We start from the raw sequence: 18,632 nt of genomic DNA, 5'->3' as shown, positions 1-18,632 counted from the left end.
CATAGGACATAGGAGAAACAATTCTCCAGTAGGATATGAATGAATAGGCTTAAGAAGGGGTTGTGCAATTGGGCCAAAAAAAGTGCTATGGCTTGGCCATTATATCATTTGGATTATCGTTATCTTGGACCATGTTGTCTTCAATTTCAAGGCCCAGAGAGCTGGTGGGGTTTGCAAGTCCCCGACTTATAGGGGCTGCCCAGCTTCAACTGACCCTCTAAAGCATTTGAGTCTGGCTTCTAGACATGTCACAAGGCCTTCCCTCCTTGTCTGAAGCTACCCAAGTGTGTTGGCGGGCGGTCCGCTGGCGGCTCACAGGCGAAGCGTTAACCTTGCTGTGGGGCACCGTTGGCTGAGGTTCTCCATGTAGTGTACTACTAACCTGAGTCTCCATACATGGAGATAGCCAGGTGGTCTTGGGTGACATCACCTGTACGGAGTACATGCAGCCGTATGCAAGATTGCTGCGTTGTGCTCCGTGCCGCAGAGGTAGTGGGTACACTAGGTACATCAGGTACATTAGGCACACTAGCTACGCTGTATCTGGCAGCAGCTTACGGTGGACCTAGGTCCCCTGCCTCCACTGAAACATCCTTGTACGACCCCTACTTAGTCTCCACAAGCTTGTTGTTATTAGCCAGATTGCTGGCGACCTCCTAACCATCGCCAAATCTCCTGGAAAGGGAGACTTCATAGTTTCCAAGACTCCAAGACTGTGGTCTTTCCCCGTCCTGTCTTCGCCTCTCTTCAACTTGCACGCGCGTCACCCAAGATTCCCGAGAGGCCGACAGTCCGTTCCTCGCCCCAGCGCTATTGCATGACCGCCTGCAGCATCGTCCCAAGGCCCGTCTCCAACGTCAGAGCTGGCTGCAAGGACCGCCTGGGATCGACCGCGGGCCACACGCTCCCATACTGTGCCTCCTTTCCAACACCATCAACGAGCTGCATCCTTTAGCATAGCAAACCTTTGAGCGTTCCGATTGACCCCTGAAACTACCTTGATATCCTCAACACGCCCATACCAACGCCAATGGCGGCAGAAGGGCCCCAACCACCCCAAAATGTCCATCAATACGCAAGCGACGTCGACGATGCCGACGTTGAGGAGACCGCCGACGAGTCAACCCCGCGCCCATCTAATGGCGCCTTTGGGAAGAAGAAGCGCCGCCTGCCGAGGCGCATAGGGCAGTTCTCCGGCTCGGTTCCTTCCACACCCAAGACGCGCACGAGTTCTCCCAGCGCCCGCCGCTTCCCGTCCCTGCCACGTCGCTCGACAATGCCAGACCCTCGCGACCGTGGTGCTGTGTCAGAATCCGAGGCACGCGAACTGTCTAGGCCCCCCGCCCTACGGGGTCACTCACACCTGGGTCGATCAGTCGATGCGGAGGAAGCAGATGACGTCGTGGGCACCCCCCGAAGAAGCCATTTTCGTGGAATGAGCGTCTTCACAGGTGGAGGCATGTCAGATGGAGATGCATTGCAGACACCCCGGCGGCCACGCTTCGGAGGGGAGCGATACTCAACGTTCGGCGGTCACAGATGGAAACAAGTTAAGAATACTCTGGGTCTTCTGCGGCACAGAAAAGGCGAGCGCATCGACTACCTCAAGTCTACTGAACTCATGGGTGAGCTCCGAGCTGGTGCGCCGGCCGTGGTCATGTTTGCAAGCATGCTCCAGCGTGACGAACACGGCCACAAGAAGATCCCCGTGCTTCTGGAGCAAGTCCGCGTGAACATCAGCGACAGCGTGGTTCGAGGCGATAGCGAGCGACACACCCTGTTCACCATCCATCTCGAGTATGGCAATGGGCCAAACCGAATGGTATGGACAGTCAAGAAGAGCATCGGGGACATCGTGCGCATGCATCTCAAGTACAAGGGCAGCGTCACCACCGAAAGACTGAAGCGTCCTGGAGCCCGCGTAGGACCAAAGCAACCCAAGTTCCCAGCCAAGGCCTTTCCCTACTTGCGGAGTATCAAAGCAATGGATTTCAGTGAAGAAGAAGACGAGAGCCGCCCTACTGAGGCGCCTGACGCTGTGGCACCCGGCGAAATGACGGCCGGTGAGGCCACAGCCGGCGAGATGACTGCTGCCGAGGGCACGGGTACCGAGGCGGAGGGCCGTTCCGGGAAGAGACGCAAGGGCTCACGCATGAATGTCCTCAGTCCAAGGCGCAATACTTCAATGCCTGAGGATGGTACTGGTGCCGGGGCCGACGCCCAGGACCAGGCTACCAAGGACGCCGATGATGCAAAGCGCAAATATGTCACATTCCAGCGACGGTCATTGGAGAAGTATCTTCGAGAAATGATACGCTGGCTCATGTTCAGGCCAGACAGCAACCGCCTCTGTCGTTTCTTTGAACTGTCCGCGCTGGGCGTGCGTCTCGCGGCTGAGGGCGGCTATCACGGGAAAGAAGGCTTCATGCAGATTAGGCCGGCTAATGGCATCGCCAACCCGGCCAAGTCTGTTACCCGAAGAGATCGCAAGTGGTTCCTGATTCGACAGAGCTACATAGCGTGTGTTGACTCTCCAGAGAGCATCGATATCTGTGATGTTGTCCTCGTCGACTTCAAATTTGAGATTATTGCCAAGAAGAAAGGCCTCAAGCAGGTGGGGCGAAAGGGCTCCAAGAAGGTCAAGTCTGACCAGGAGGGACCGGATGTCGCTGACGGGGATGATTTCCTCGACGATCCCCAATCCTCCAAGAAAAGCCACCACCATAAATTGACCATCATCAACTCTGAGCGAAAGGTCAAACTGTATGCCCAGCAGCACGACCTGCCGCAGTTCGAGGACTCCATCAAGCTCATGAAGCAGAACTCACCCTGGGCATCGGACAAGATTCGATTTGCCAGCTTTGCGCCCGTTCGACAAAATGTGTATGCCCAGTGGCTTGTTGACGGCCGTGATTACATGTGGAATGTCTCGCGGGCTATCTCTATGGCGAAGGATGTGATCTATATCCACGACTGGTGGCTGAGCCCGGAGATATACATGCGAAGGCCACCTTGCATCAGTCAGCGATGGCGTCTTGACCGGCTGCTCCAGTCGAAGGCGCAAGAAGGCGTGAAGATCTTCGTGATCGTATACCGCAACGTCGAGGCCGCCGTTCCTATCAACTCAGAGTACACGAAGAGGTCCTTGCTCAACTTGCACCCGAACATTTTTGTGCAGAGATCACCAAACCAGTACAAGAAGAACCAGTATTTCTTTGCCCACCACGAGAAGATCTGCATTGTCGATCACTACATCGCGTTTGTCGGAGGTATCGATCTGTGTTTCGGTAGATGGGATACCCCCCAGCACAAACTTACGGACGACAAACCGACAGGCTTTGAGCCGGATGAAGTGCAGAACGTTCCCCGGGATGCTGAACATGTTCAAATGTTCCCAGGCAAGGACTACACCAACCCGAGGGTGCAGGACTTCTTCAACCTGGATCGGCCCTATGAAGAGATGTATGACCGATCGAAGATCCCTCGCATGCCGTGGCACGACATCTCAATGCAAGTCGTCGGACAACCCGCCCGTGACCTGACGAGGCATTTCGTTCAGCGTTGGAATTATCTCCGTCGCGGGAGAAAGCCAACACGGCCTTTGCCTTACTTGCTCCCACCCCCTGACTTCCGTCACGAAGACCTGGAAGCCATGGGACTCACGGGAACATGCGAGGTCCAAATTCTTCGATCTGCATCAACCTGGTCCTTGGGAATACAACACACTGAATGCAGTATCCAGAACGCGTATCTCCAAATGATTGAAAAATCTGAGCATTTTGTTTACATCGAGAACCAGTTTTTCGTCTCAAGCACAGAGGCGCTCGGCGTGCCAATAGTCAACAATATCGGTGATGCCCTTGTGGACCGCATCAAGCGCGCCTACGAAAACGACGAAGACTGGAAGGCTGTCATACTTATTCCCCTAATGCCCGGTTTCCAGAACACAGTGGCTGAGAAGGAGGGTACCAGCGTCCGACTCATCATGGAGTGTCAATACCGAAGCATCTGTCGCGGGGAGTCCTCCATATTTGGCAGACTGCGAGCTGCCGGCATTGAGCCTGAAGATTACATTCAGTTCTTTAGTCTGCGGCAATGGGGGGAGATTGGCCCCAATAAGATGCATGTCACCGAGCAGCTCTACATTCACGCCAAGCTTATCATTGTTGATGACCGTGTGGCTTTGATAGGCTCGGCCAACATCAACGAACGATCCTTGTTGGGCTCCCGTGACTCTGAGTGTGCTGCGGTCGTCAGGGATACTGACCTAATATGGTCGACTATGGGAGGGAAGCCTTTCCAGGTCGGCCGCTTTGCACACACGCTGCGTATGCGGCTCATGAGGGAACACGTTGGCCTCCCCGTGGATGAAATCATTGAAGAGGAAAGAAACGCAGATATGGAGAACGAGGAGGCCTTCCAGTCTGATATGGATCGAATCTACCACAGCGACTCGGATGGCTCAGAAACTTCAAGGCGGACAGGTGCTAACGGGGACTTGGACGTACCGCGTCCTCCAATCGAGCGAGGGCACAGTATCAATCATGACGTCGATCTCCAGCGAATGGACAACAGCGATCAGTCATCCTCCAAGTCTTCCAACTCTGACTCGAATATCGTCGAAGCAGAAAGCGTGGATGCACCCGCCGACCCCAAAAAGAAGACCGAGGTTGAGGGCTTTGGTCCTGATCGTTGGAAGGAGGCACAGGAGAAGGGTCTAGATCAGGGCAGGGATACCGTTGTCATTGGCGGGCGAGAATACCTTGCCCGTGATATCTCAGCCGAGGGCAAGGGAACCATCGAGAGCCCAGCTCCTAGCCAGAAATCTGAGAGCCCACGGCCTGCTGCGACGGCTTCGGCCGGAGAAGGTCCCAGCAGGGCTGTGATGCCTCCGCTGGACCGTCGAAATACCGACCAGCTAGGGCTCCCTAGGGCCAATCAGCTCCCTGACCTCCCACAGAGTGACGACACGGATATTGGCGGACCACCACTCCTCGACGCAGACGGAGAACCGATCTTGTCTGTGTCGCACCCTCTGGCCGCTGAGATCAAGCCTGCTGTCCTGGACAAGGATTGTATGCGTGATCCGTTAGATGCGGCCTTCTACGATGATGTTTGGTGCCGGATTGCGGAGAACAACACCAAAATCTATAGGCAGGTATTCCACTGCATGCCAGACAACGAGGTGAGAGAATGGGATCAGTACACGGAGTACATTGACCACCAGAAACGATTGCAGGTGGCACAAGAAGGACCTCACGAGGCACAGAAGAGCGAGCATGGCGATGCAGTTGACCCCGGCGGATCTGAAAAGCCGCCGCCGGAAGCCGTGTCTGGCGGAGCTGGCATATCGGCACCGGGCCCAGCGCTTCCCGCAACCCGCTCGTTCTCTAGCAAGTTTCCCGGTAAAGGCAGCGCTGGCAAGAACCTGCCTCCGCTGGCCGGCGGTCTCAAGAAGTCCCCGACGGAGAATGAGTCACCGGCACACCGCCATGCTCGACAGGACTCGAGACTTGACGTGGAAAGAGCGGCGGCGGCGGAGCGCGCCATCAACTCACCCATGGGCAGCCCTGCGTTCAGCCCGCCTGCCAACAGCCCATTCGTTCCAGCGTCGGCGGCACCCGCAGACCCCGAGAAAGTGGCGGCAGCACGCGAGGACAGCAATACGAATGGCAGCACATTGGCACCATCGTCCAAGCTTGTCGTGCCAGAGGCCAGCAGGGAGACGACACCGGAAAAGCGGGACCGCCGTACCACCTTCAGCACTCCTGACAACACGCCAGGCATGTCGGAGAAACCGCCAGGCAGTTCGGCCTCAACGACACCCGCCCCCGGGATACAGGGCTCTGTGAAGCGGCGCAGACGCGCCAACACTAGAGGCAGCCGCCACAGGGCCCCTGTAGAAGAGCTTCTGACCAGAGAGCAGCGCGAGGGGCTGCTGGGAATGACCCAAGGCCACCTCGTGGTGTTCCCGTACGACTGGCTTGTGGGCGCAGACGAGAAGGGCAACTGGCTTACACTGGTGGACCAGGCCGCTCCGTTGCAGATCTAGTAAGTCTCGGCACACGTTGATTTGATTGTCCTGAGTGGAAGCTGACCTCTTTATAGTAACTAAGACGGCTCCGGATTGGATTGTGGGCTCTGGCGGCGACACCAAAGAGATGTAATAAGCTCTCCTACGAAATACTCGTCTCCCGATGGCGTCTCACACTTTCTCATGCACATTTTCACAGATATCACAGGAGGTTGCTGGCTGGACTAGGCTCAAAGGCAAGGCATGGCATGGCTCGCTGCTGAAGCACCATCTCGACCCTGGAAAACGGCAGGTCATCATCATCATCATCAAGCAATCGGCGTTCTGGTTTCGCGCATTTGCATAGACTTTTGCTCTGCTGCTGCATTACGGGGCATGATAGCCCTACGTTCCTCTGTCTAAACAAGTCATTGTTAGTCATCTAGATATTCCAAAGGTATTCATCCACAAGTCTACACCTCAGTGCCTCCGTCTGCTCTCTCGACATTACTGTAAGTTACGTACGTGGATTAGGTCCGCAGGGGGGTCCAGAGTCCGAGGGTTGAACCCTGCCAGGGTTTCCCGGTGCAAGACGGAGCAGTTTACCGCGGGCACGTCAGGCCATCTGTTAATCAATGATGGCCATGACTCCTCGACTGCGAAGCTCTTCTCGTGCACACCCCATCTCGACCCGAGTCACATCCACCAGGGCTTGCACGAAGCGCCAACATGCCTCCTTCAACGACTTTGTTGCGCGCCGCGCGCCGCAGATTGACAGCGGCAAGGAAATTCCCCGTCCACGACTTCCTCGCGCCCGCGCTTTTCTATCCGATCGTCTCGCCCCGGCGCCTGGTCTCAAGCACACCCGCGAGACGCGCCGAACTTGCCGACATCATACCAGGACAGGGACAACAGGGTGATGGCTCGAACAGCGACAGCCCCAACAAGGGGAGACGCAAGGCGCTCTCCAAGGAGCAGCGCGACTTCCTCTCGTCGGCGCTGCGAGTCAACCAGGCAGGCGAGCTGGCGGCGACGCTCATCTACACAGCGCAGACGCCCCCCGTTGTGCGGCGGAAGCCCAACCTACGGCCCCTGATGCGGCACATGTACCAGCAGGAGGAGGGCCACCTGACGACGTTCAACGCGCTGTTGGCGCGCCACCGGGTGCGGCCCACAGCCATGTACCCGGCTTGGTCGGCGATGAGCTACGGACTAGGGTGGGTGACGGCCCTGATGAGCAACGAGGCCGCCATGGCGTGCACGGAGGCTGTCGAGACCGAGATTGGCGACCACTACAACGGGCAGGTGCGCGAGCTGCTCGCCATGGTGCGCGGCTGGGAGGAGGAGGGCTACGAGGTTGGGCCCGAGATCCGAGACCTTATCTCGACGCTGCGCCGCATCCGGGACGAGGAGCTTGAACACCTAGACCACGCCGTCGAGCACGACGCCCAGAAGGCCGAGCCACACTGGCTTCTCACCGGGGCCATCCGGCTGGGGTGTCGTGGTGCGATTTGGGTGAGCGAGAAGGTCTAGACCCGTCGGAAGAAGGTGCTCCTCGCTCTTTGTTACTGGGTTTCGCTGAATTGGCGAGAGGATGGGATGCCACAGCCATCGTAGGCCCAAGTGAGGCCTGGCGCTTATCATCAACAGACGCCGAGGCCTGCGGGCTTCACGAAAAGACGAAAAGACGAAAACAAAATGAGGCTGACGGGAAGGCTGCGGTCCGAACGCAGGCGCTCGGGGCTCCTGAAAAGGAGTTTCAGCACTCTTAGCATCTGAGCCGCCTTCCCATATTCTGTGATTCCCGCTCAAAAGAGAGGCAGATAATTCTGGCCCTCTGTTGCCTTGCACGTAGCAGGTATTCGCCTATTAGGGGTCCGCATCATAGGTGTGTAGTCACGACTACTTCTGGGATTGTGCTCAAAGACGTTCAGACATGCTCGTCGCTACTTGCAAGAGACCGGAGGCAGGCAGACAGCCTCGAGTTTGTGGGAAAAGGGGTGCAATTTATGCCACTTGGTATCAGGTGATACTGTCGACAGCAAATGTTCATCGAACTTGAGCTGATCAGACGACAAGCCGACTGTGTGCGGATAATCAATATAGTGGATATGAGGAACCACTGAGTTGCGCATGGAGGCTGCCAATGGGATGATGCCCGGTGATGCGAATCCGGTATTTTGGGACGGCGGGGCCCAAGCACTCGGGGTACATAATACCGCATTCTCCGTGCCGGATTACCAATCACCCAGCCTGACCGGCCCCATGCAGGAGGCGGGCGCCCATCTATCTAGGGGGCTGATTATCTCGGTTCCTCCGGGCTCGAGACTGGCTACGACATTACGGGGCAAGGTGCTTTGTGCTGTTCTCATCTGTTAGACTACTCACAATGACTGTCACAGCCCTCCTGAAGTTATGTTCCCCTTGTTGAGCAATGCCGGGACCCATCCAGGTCATGTCACGTCTGCTTGAAGCTTGCTCGTCACTATCAACCCTTGGAACTCTCTCGTTGGTCGTATCTTGCTCATATCGTTGTGATATATTGTGCGTTGCTACAACCTACCGCTAGCTATCCTATCCGCCGTTCGTTCCAAATATGGCTGAGCCCGACCTCCACCACACTCCGGGCTCAGTCAACGATGCATCCGAGAACACGCCTCTCATCCCACACTCACGAGGCCGACCTATACGACAAGGGACTGCCGCGCACAATGATGGCATTGACGACGACGCTGTCCAGCACCATGTCACGCCCATACGTGCCGCATGCATCTCCTTTAGCATGTGGGTGCTGATGTTTGTCCAGGGTAAGTAAATACATAAACCGCCTGTGGCTGGTGCGGATGCCAGGGGTATTCGGATGCACACTTGTATAACAAGCACGCTTACTTCCAATGGATAGCATGCAACATGTCTGGTATGACAATGGTCCAGTCATACATCGCCGAGGAACTCGAGGCGTATGAGCTAGTCACCTGGTTCACGTCGGCATACATGATCGCTGTGGCCTCGTCCGCCCCGCTGGCCGGCCGCCTCGCCACCATATTCTCGCCGGGCCTGATGATCCTGGCCTCGGGACTCTCCCTCGCCGCCGGCGCAATCATCACCTCCCAGGCCGGGTCCTTTGCCGTGTTCACCCTCGGCCGCGTACTGACGGGGGTCGGGGGAGGCGGCGTCATGACGCTGTCGCTCATCCTGGTGCTGCAACTCACCTCCCGACGGCGTCGGGGCCTGTACGTCGGGATGGTGAACATGGGCTTCACCGTCGGCGTCTCCTTCGGGGCCGTTGTCTTTGGCGCGCTGCTGCCAGCCCTCGGTTGGCGGGCTCTCTTCTGGGTGCAGGCGCCTGTAGGCATCTTAGCCGGGGCCGGCGTGTACCTGAGCATCCCGACTTTTGCCACCTCGGACCCGGCCAAGGACAAGAGCGTGTTGCACAAGGTGAAGTCGATCGACTACGCTGGCGCCGTCCTGCTGACAGCTGCCATTGTCCTGTTCCTCTACGGTCTTTCCGGCTCGATCCAGACCCTCCCGATGGTGCTCTCGGTGATCCCATTGGTGCTCTTCATTGTCGTCGAGTACAAGGTGGCATCCGACCCGCTCATCCCCGTCAGCGTCTTACAGTCCCGGGGCGTCCTGTTCTCTTGCTTGGCCCAGCTGGGATTGATGGCAGCCCGCTGGACGGTGCTGTACTACGCACCCATTTTTGTCCTCGCCGTCCGAGGGCTGTCGCCCGCCATGGCCGGCTCCATCCTCATCCCGACGAACCTTGGGTTTGGCGTCGGGGGCGTGCTTGTGGGTTGGCTCCACATACGCCGGTCGGGGGCATTCTGGCTGCCGTGCGTTGTCTCGGTCTTCCTGTTCGGCCTGGCCCTCTTCGGCCTGTCCCTGACGAGCAACGCCGGCTCCCCAGCATGGCTATATGTGCTTCTGATCTTTTTGAACGGCTTCTGCACCGGCGCTGCTCTCAACTACACACTGGCCCACATCCTCCACCTCGCCACCCCGGACACGCACTTCATCGCCACGAGCCTGCTGGCTACCTTCAGGGGCTTCGCGGGCAGCTTCGGCACGGCGATCGGGGGCGGCATCTTCACACGGAGCCTGAAGACGCACCTGACAGCCGGCTTCGAAGAGCTCGACGGCACGGCTGACCTGTCACCCAGGCGGGTGGCCTTGATCCGGAGGCTTCTGGGCAGCCCAAATTTCGTCTTCAACGGGTGGCTGAGCCCGGCCGAGAGGGACGTGGCGGTCAAGGGATACGAATCCGCCTTCAGCGTCATGTACGCCTCCGCCTCTGCCTTGGTGGTGCTGGTGCTCCTGGTCCAGGCCGGCACGGGCTGGACGGCGCCGGCGAATCAGGAGGGGGAGGACGAGATACAGGAAGAGATCGAGGAGCACGACCCGCGGATGGAGGCTTAGGCGAAGTGCATTACGCCGGAAAGGACCAGTTGGCAGCCTTGAATTACTAGCGGCGGCACGGCGTTTGGCAGTTCGTTGGGCTCACAACAATGTTCGGGCCTGTTAGTAGAGATGCACAATAAACACAACTCAACGCCGAGAAAGTAGCGCTGCCTTATCTTAAAATCATGTGTGGGCTTTCGCCACAAACATGCGCAATTCTCCAAGACCCGAACCTCTGAGGCAGCACATCCCCGCATACCTAGCTAGTCTGAAGCCGGTGAAACCCGCGTCCACCCTGCGCGAGACCATCGCGGGTGCATGTGAGATATCCTTGCTTATGACTCCGCTACACCTGCTAAATTCCGCGGCGCCGTCCTTCTTAGCCAGCGGATCCTCGTGTTTCCTCTTTTCCCACGATTGTTCTGAGACATGACGGTCACTGGCTTGTCCATATCACACAATTCGAGTGTGACTCCTAGCTCTCCGCATGATCATGATCATTTATGGAGGAAGACGTGAGGAGCGCATATATCCTGAAAACGCGTCCCACCACCGATGAGGCATGTCCCTTCCACGGGCAGATTGACTCCCATGTGCGAGCACTGACCTGTGGTTTTTTCTTTCTGCTACAGTCTCACTGCAGGGGTTTCGGATCACAATGTCACTGTCCACGGTAAAGCAAGCCGTCCTAGCCACCCTTAGTCGCCAACCATGGTCAATGGGCTCCGCCGGCCTCCATCACACGTGTCTTGTTCTTTCTGACACTTTTAATTCTTGAAACAGCACGGCACAATTCACTGGCTCGAGATCCCAGTCATAAATGCAGCCCGGGCCGCAGCTTTCTACACCTCCATCTTCCGCGTAAGCGTCATCCAGAAGAGCGGTGTTTAAAACGAAACCGCCGGTAGCCCTCCAGAGCTCTAGAGCTGGCTTAAACACCAACGTTCTTGCAATGCGTATCAAAACTGACCACCAAGATTTGATGAAATGCAGTGGGAATGCACAAGTTTCGGCCCGTCTTCGCCCCCCTCTTCGTCCTCCTCATCATCTACACCCGCCAACAACAGGAACCCAGCAAGCACGATCCACATGTTCCGAAAGGGCGGCACGCTCAACGGCGCGTTCATTCAGGTGCCTGAGGGCTGTCTGGTCCAGGCCTGGGGATCCAGCGGCTCGGTCGACGGCAGAGTCAGCATGGCGGTCCTGACGACATTCGCGGTTGAGAGCATTGAGGCGACGTTGAAGATGGTTGAGGACTTGGGCGGGAGAGTGTACTTGTGAGTGTCTCCATCTTCTTGTTGGGGGTCAGTTTGTCTTTGCCTTCTATCATTCCTTCCTTCTCCCCTTGCTATTCACTTGCTTGGCACGAACCATATTTTGTACAGGTGCGCCGGCCTGCTGACAAGAGGAATGATGTATTTTAACTCAGCATAGGGAAAAGACGGCCATTGGTGGCGGAATGGGGTACTTGGCTAGGTTCGTCGACTGTGAGGGCAACCTCCAAGGCATCTGGGCCCAAAATTAAATCGTATTCTTCTGTCCAATGGGTTTTGCACCCGGACATATGGACTGGGCTTATTTTTGATATCTAACGCAGCGTCGGGGAGTAGATGACGCTCGTGGATCTCTTGGCAAAGCAGCATCTCAAGTGCCATATAGCAGTAGAATAAGAGTAAACAAACCGTGCACTTGAAAAGTGAAATCGGAAAGAGGGAGAACATTACGTGGTAGACTCCGAGATAAGGGCTTGATATCTTCTACAATATCATATACGTATGCCATCCTGCTGACACCCTCCCTGTGGGATAGTTTATTGCAGTACCTTCTCCAAGAATAATCTTCTATCGAACACCGCCCTCAGGACTTCCTGTATATCATTATTAACAGAGGCTGTAGACTTGTGGTGACGAAGCCCACCCACCTAGCTGGGTAGGTAGATTACCGTACCACGATACACACCTACGGGATGACCTCCAATTCTCCATAGAAAAGTCTTTAGTAAGGTGTTGCCTCGAGGCTGGTCATGATAATCTTCACAATATATACTTGCACGCTAGCGTCTTCTCCAACCTCGCATCCATAAGAAATTGGCGTTTAGACGCAAGCCATATACGGGCCCAGAAGATGAGATTGCGTGTTTACTCATCCAGGACCAAACGAAAAGAACTGAATAGCATTTATTCCAATCATTTTCCAAGTGTGAATTGTGTAATGTCGCGTGCATTTAACGCACAACTTGGTGGTCCAAAGTTGAGTCTCCCTCCGAGACTAAGATATTTAAATCACTTGAATAGAAAGCCACTTAAGCAGGCGTACCAGGATCACTGCATGTTGGCTTCGAACCAGGACCGTCGACTGTCAAGTATAGATCATATACGCCGCTCAAAAGCGTTCTTCGAATGTACAGTAGCACGAGGTCATTGTTAATCAAATCGATGCCCAGACGCTTATATGCAGATTTTCCAACCCGTAGCCAGGTATGCTGCCACCAGAAAAAGCACATTGGCAAAGTCAAATCGTAAGAAAACATAGATGGATGAGAAAGCAAGACGGGCCGGTTCAGCGACATGGCCAGATCATTGCTCCTCGGGTATCGTTGGTGTCCTGTTTCCCCTTTGTCCCTGGCCGTTTCCAGACTGATCCCCGTCGCTCTCGCGACGCAGCTCAAAGTGCTCCCACATCGGTGACGAGCTTGTCGTTGTTGAGGAGCCCTGTCTCTTCTTCTCCCTTCGTTTCTCATTGAGATCGTGGATCTTCCCAACGACGTAGGCAAGCGGCCCACTGTCCCTATAGTAAGAGCTAGTAGTGGCGTTGCTCATCCTCCTCCTGTACTGGAGCATCTCGTCCAAGCCGGCACTGGGGTCCCTCGTACTGTGTCCGCTTTCCGGGTGTTCTCCCCCGCCCATTCCACCGCCTGCACTAGCACGCCGGCCACGATGTATTTTGGGGTCCACCAGCTCCTTGGCGTCTCTCTGTATCGTCAAGAAGACCGGGTATGCGAGCGTGAAAAGAAGCAGGACGACTATCACTATGAATGCAAGCTGTACGGACACGCCGTTGTTGCTCATAATGCCATACATGACAAATGGCCAGAAGGCTGGTCCACTTGCACCCATGGTAAGCCACGCTGATGCGCGTTTGGTGCGGTTGCCTTGCCCGCGGAGACCCATTGCGAAGATTAGAGGCCAGATGGGTCCCTCAACGAAGAAGAAGAGGATTGCAGGTATCGCGATATAATTCGGGTTCGCGGGGCGCAGCACAACGCATACGAGTGCGAGGACAACAGACAGTGCAGAAAAGATGGTAAGCTGGGTGCGGGGAGTTGGTACGAGTCGGCTCTGTGGGTGCTTCACCGACAGCCACGCGAGGTGGGCCGAGTTGAAGCGAGAGATGGTAAATGCGGTGTGGGCGATGAGAAGGTAGTCGGAAACCGAGAGGACGAGGCCCGGGGGTTGGTCGGCATCCGATGGGCCCGGTAACGTGGAAGCCATCAGGTCGTCAAAGAAGATGGACATGGACTCCTGCGCTGCAACATAAAACCACTGTGCCATCACAGCGAGGATGATGCACAAAGTCCGCAATTGTAGTCCCCCAACGGTCCGCTTCTTCGTGGCCACGGGCAGGCGCTCCGCAGCTCGGCCCAGTTCAGCATCAGTTACCTCGGGGAGTGGCATGTAGTAGAAGAATAGTGCCAATGCGACACAGGAGAGAGTGATGGCCAGATACGTCCACTGCACGTCGATCAACTCCAGGCTGGTAGTCCTTCCTTCGCTGTCGGCAATGTCGTCGAAGAAGACCTTTTGCGCCAGCAGTCCACTTATGACGCTTGAAACGCCTTGGAATCCCTGGGCTATCAGTATGCGAGTCTCGGCGTATTGTTGAGGCCCGCACAGAATGATAAATGGATTTGCTGCCGTCTCGAGAACGCCCAGACCAAAGCCAACAACGAAGTTGCTGATCATGAAACCGGGAAACGAGGTCAGAACGGCGCATGGCCAGAACATGATCGTCCCGATGCCATAGATGCAAAGCCCCAGGATGAATGTGGCCTTGAAGCCGCCAACTGCATCGCGGTGCTTGTGTCTGCGTCGATTCCGGTGGAAGCGTGCGTGTTCGTCGTGACGGAGGACCCATTCTCCCACGACTAGAGGTCCGAAAAAGTAGCCTCCGCCAAAGTACGCGCTGGTCAGCCCCAGCGTCTCAGCTGTGCTCATGTTGGAAATGGTGGCAATCACGTTGTTGAGCGTGTTGAGAAGCCCGTAAGAGAATCCCCAAAGCAGGAACAGGATGGTGACAACAACACAGTACCGGAGGGATTCGGCCGGCGCCGTCTTGATCATGCTCTTTGGTCTTCTCATGTTGACGAATCCGAAATAGACAGCGTTGTCGTTTCGGGACCTCCCGGACATCCAGGTGCTCCTTGTCACCGGAGAGAAGGGCTGCTGTGTGACAGAATTTCGAGGAGCGCCGTCCACCATATCCGGCGTCGTCAGGAAATCGAGGGCAGAGATCTGTTCTGCAGAGGAGTCTTGCTGCTGCGCCGGAGCAGGTGCTGCCAATGTTTCAGGAGCCTCGCCAGGCTCGACAGGTCCAGAGGCATTCTGGCTCTGCTCCTTGTCCTGCGTATCGGTAGCGTACGTAGACAGGCTCGACTCGTGTGTCCCATCTGGGTCGAAGAGTACCGAGGGCAAGATCTTGAGTATCAAGGGTTTCAGCGTTGGGATGCAGGCGCAGATCATGCCAACGTTGACCTCGACCGCGGACCACATCAACGACAGGGATGCGTTCCAAGCAAACTCGGGGCTGTCGCCAAATAGGGCGTCGGGGTCGTTCGACGGCGCGGTTGGGACGAAAGAGATGGCCTGTTGGAGGTAGTAGATGCGGACGACATCCACTATGGTGACAAAGATACCGAGGGAGAAGGTGAAAACCAAGATGTACTTCTGCCGCTTAGGCAACCTCATCCCGGTGAGAACGGGGATCGGGAGAGCCAGAATCGCGAGGTCGGTGACAATGTTGACCGGCGCGGAACAGATAAACTCGGTGAGCAGGGGTATGCACTGGGCCTGGTACCTATACAGGCTGAAGGCGGCGATCACGGGGTTGCACTGAAAGATGTTCAAGAAGGTGAGCACGATCCCGGCGGTGTTGACAATACCAAGGACGACCCATGACGCGATGCGAAGGATCTGCTGTGTGTTCTTGGAGAGGCGCAGGTAGAAGATCAGGATGCTGGTCTTCAGGGCCATGAGCGCAGGGTTCTACTCTGATGTCAGCCGAAGAGGCGCCGAATTGCGCATGTAAAAGTGAGTCTCACATAAAGCACGGAGAAGACATATTCCGTTTTCCTAAGCGGAAGTCGGTCTTGATTGGGAATGTTGGCATCGTGCTTCCCCAGCCCCTTGCTCGTGCCAATATCGATGGTTGTGCTGAGGCCGACAGCCAGGAACCATGCCGCAATAATGAAGTAGTCGTCCCAGCTGACGCGCTTGACGATAAGAGACCGGCAGAAGAGCCTGGCAATGAAGAAGGCGGTGCCGACGACCAGGGTGGCTGTGGTGACGGCGAAGACGGCGGGACCTCGATCGGGGATATGGACCGCCGAAGCGGCCATATCAGACATGGTGAAGGACCAAGGGGCAGAAGCCGCCTATGGAGGTCTGCGTAGATACGACGGGGCCCTAATGCGATGATTTGAGCGAAGGCGCCATGGTTGGGATTTCGGGCGCATCAGGTGAGGCTGGAAGGCGACGGTGATGAGAAAGCGGCAGGTTCAGTTGGCCGCGGATACAGGCCGCGGCCTGATGGAATTCTTCTTCTTTTTTTTTAAGAAAAAAAAGAAAGAAAGAAAGTGAGGCTGAGGGCAGTCCTCTCGTTCGGGATGAGATGCTGGTGACGGCGGGGGCGCTTTGGGGTCTGTCTGGGAGGTTGTCTTTGGCCGAGTCCCAAGTCGGGGGCGCAAGATGACCGGATTCAGCGGAATGGCGGTGGTATTGTCCTGCTGGGCCACGTGCGACGGAGCTGTCAGGTCGGCGGGCAAGCTATTTTTGTCGTCTTTGTGCTTGTATAATGGGCTCGCTTTAATATCGGACAAAGTTAATTGTGACGGGGGCGCTAAGACCAGTCGGTCGATGCTCGATGCCGGCAGGCGGCAGAGGAGAGAGGGAGAGTGAGAGGGAGACCGAGGGCTGGCACGAACAGACTGGGTTCACGCAGACACACAGACACACAGACACGCAGGTGTACTCGGTATATATTGCTGTTGTGGTGTGCGATGTGAGCGTGTGCTGTCGCTGGACGTGGACGGGCGGGCTCTTGGAAGGGTACTCTTGGAACGAGACATCCGAGACGTGTTAAAAGTTGGGGCCCAGATGTCCGGTCGACCCTAGAGGGGGCCTGGGGTGGCGGGGCGGCGGGGCCGCCGGAGCTAGTTTCTTCAACACCTTCCCCACTTCAATTCGGTCAGGGCTGCCGGGCGAGCGTCGATGCAGCCAGGCCGGGAGGGGAGAGGGATTTATCGTTCAAGGCCAGGATGGGTGCATGAATCGGCGGGGGACTGGCCGATCGAATAAGGCCGGGTGCAATAGGGCGAGAAGGGACGAAGATGCGACTCGGGGGCAGACAAGCAGCAGACCGACGCCGACCAGAACGGACAAGAGTAGGGCTGAGTTTGATCGGTCCTGGGATGGCTGAATGCTCTGCCAGTAGTAGTGAGTGGGAGCGGGCGGGGAGGAGAGGGGAGGGGAGGACGACGACGACGACGACGACGAACGACGAGTAGAAGAAGGAGGAGTGGTGGTAGTAGCAGACCAAAAAGAAACAAGGATGGGGATGGGCAAGAGGATGAAGGAGAGCAAGCAGGATACGGCCATACAGGCATGCAGGCGTGCAGGCATATGGGATTACTACGCCGTCCGACTGACTGCAGCGACGGAAGCGAATCGATGTCGATGATGATGGATGGCTGTACCTGTCCCAGACCCAGGTGGCCGGGAAAGCTTGGCATTGGCTGCTACCCGACGAGAGCACTGTGGCAGTCTGGCTGACTGACTCCTGCTCGAGGGCGTTACGTTGCAGCAGATCGACCCTCGATCAGAGAGACCTTGATAGTATGTACACCTAGGTAGGCACACTAGTTGCTCTTATTACCCCGGATTCCAAGCACGGGACGGGCAATGGGCGCCTGAGGTACAAGGGTACCTAGGTAGCTGCTTTGCTCGCTGGCTTGCCCGCGCTAACGCGGTAGCCACATGCCACCTGCTGCAGCATTGTCCTCATTGTCATCATTGTTCACCTTGTCTGCCTTGTGCTCTGTCTGCCAGTCTGTCAGTCTGCCAGTCTGGCAGGCTGGTCGCAATTGCTGATCGTAATCTTCCATTTTGCACTCACCAGCCCACAGGCCCTGCTGCTGCCCAGTTGCCCAGCTAGCTGCCCAGCTGCCCTGGCACCAAACCAGACTGGGATGGGACATCTCGGGTCGTCCCCGGCGACGTCATCGTCCGTTTGACCCCGCATCGCCAATTGAGGCCTTTGATCCTAGCAGTTCTAGGCAATTTCAAACTCCCTGACAGCCTGGCTCCTGGCTGCTGGCAGCCTGGCAGCCTCGCATCCTACATAGAGCCTACCGGACATGAATTGGTCAGAGCAGACCTGCACAGCAATGGCGTGCATGTGTACATGCCTAGGTATCTCGTCCTGGTCCGAGCCACCCCTGTCGGTGTTTGCCGAGCGATCTTGAACAAACTTTCCACTTCAGACCCTGCAGGAGATGCCCTCTCCACCTCGAACTGCTGGTCCTGACCGATTAGCAGCAGACTGTATGTCCTGCTTGTCAGCTTGCCCACAGACAGCCTCTGCGCTCCCAACTTCATACCACACGATCCTCCCTCCCTAGGTTACGTACAGATTAGTAGGTGCCTAGGTACCTGTCACCGCTACCGACACTCTCCGGAGGCGTTTCGTCGAGTACAGATAAAAATGTATTTATTACTCACAAAACACGGCTGTCTTCCGTAAGCCCATCTGGCTGGCTCTCTGCATCGCATCATCACCCTTGGAGCTGCATGTCGCCTTCATGCACGCTTGAATGGCCCTCCCAGCAGCGGTGAGGGAAAAGCTACTGACTGCCACAGCCCAATGGCATCACGCCCTGCCGCATCCTGAGCTCCTGAATGGACGCCTGCTGATGAGTTGGCACATGCTCCCACCTTCTTCTTCT

At 56.5% G+C, this 18,632-nt stretch overlaps 5 protein-coding genes across 5 annotated transcripts; 4 read left to right on the top strand and 1 right to left on the bottom strand.

The window, feature by feature from the left end:
- Positions 1-656: 656 nt before the first annotated feature.
- Positions 657-6,491, top strand: KVR01_001920 (uncharacterized protein). The gene is made up of 3 exons (XM_044782217.1): positions 657-6,051; positions 6,109-6,163; positions 6,234-6,491. The coding sequence occupies exons 1-2, from the start codon at positions 1,031-1,033 to the stop codon at positions 6,113-6,115; spliced, it is 5,028 nt and encodes a 1,675-aa protein (XP_044649875.1). The 5' UTR covers positions 657-1,030; the 3' UTR covers positions 6,116-6,163; positions 6,234-6,491.
- A 251-nt stretch (positions 6,492-6,742) lies between these two features.
- On the top strand, positions 6,743-7,630 carry KVR01_001463 (uncharacterized protein; the record flags this gene model as incomplete). Its single annotated transcript, XM_044782182.1, has 2 exons — positions 6,743-7,528; positions 7,562-7,630. The coding sequence occupies 2 exons, from the start codon at positions 6,743-6,745 to the stop codon at positions 7,628-7,630; spliced, it is 855 nt and encodes a 284-aa protein (XP_044649418.1).
- A 979-nt stretch (positions 7,631-8,609) lies between these two features.
- Positions 8,610-10,432, top strand: KVR01_001263 (uncharacterized protein; the record flags this gene model as incomplete). The annotated part of the gene is made up of 2 exons (XM_044794032.1): positions 8,610-8,820; positions 8,916-10,432. The coding sequence occupies 2 exons, from the start codon at positions 8,610-8,612 to the stop codon at positions 10,430-10,432; spliced, it is 1,728 nt and encodes a 575-aa protein (XP_044649218.1).
- Positions 10,433-10,622: 190 nt separating this feature from the next.
- Positions 10,623-11,939, top strand: KVR01_001451 (uncharacterized protein; the record flags this gene model as incomplete). The annotated part of the gene is made up of 5 exons (XM_044794555.1): positions 10,623-10,734; positions 11,047-11,087; positions 11,198-11,275; positions 11,408-11,691; positions 11,849-11,939. The coding sequence occupies 5 exons, from the start codon at positions 10,623-10,625 to the stop codon at positions 11,937-11,939; spliced, it is 606 nt and encodes a 201-aa protein (XP_044649406.1).
- A 611-nt stretch (positions 11,940-12,550) lies between these two features.
- On the bottom strand, positions 12,551-17,543 carry KVR01_001743 (uncharacterized protein). Its single transcript, XM_044794113.1, has 2 exons — positions 15,732-17,543; positions 12,551-15,675 (listed from the first exon to the last, which is right to left on the bottom strand). The coding sequence occupies exons 1-2, from the start codon at positions 16,035-16,037 to the stop codon at positions 12,991-12,993; spliced, it is 2,991 nt and encodes a 996-aa protein (XP_044649698.1). The 5' UTR covers positions 16,038-17,543; the 3' UTR covers positions 12,551-12,990.
- Positions 17,544-18,632: the final 1,089 nt, after the last annotated feature.

This window comes from Diaporthe batatas, assembly GCF_019321695.1.
Source record: "Diaporthe batatas strain CRI 302-4 chromosome Unknown Contig00002, whole genome shotgun sequence".
Taxonomy (NCBI): Eukaryota; Fungi; Ascomycota; class Sordariomycetes; order Diaporthales; family Diaporthaceae; genus Diaporthe; species Diaporthe batatas.
Note: the sequence above shows the minus strand (reverse complement) of the source record. Positions and strands in the feature narration are given on the sequence as shown.

Coding starts and splice junctions, on each gene's coding strand:
- KVR01_001920 (XM_044782217.1), top strand. CDS start 1,031: ATGGCGGCAGAAGGGCCCCAACCACCCCAAAATGTCCATCAATACGCA.
- KVR01_001743 (XM_044794113.1), bottom strand. CDS start 16,037: ATGTCTGATATGGCCGCTTCGGCGGTCCATATCCCCGATCGAGGTCCC. Junction 15,676..15,731: donor ATGTCTTCTCCGTGCTTTAT/GTGAGACTCACT, acceptor ACATCAGAGTAG/AACCCTGCGCTCATGGCCCT.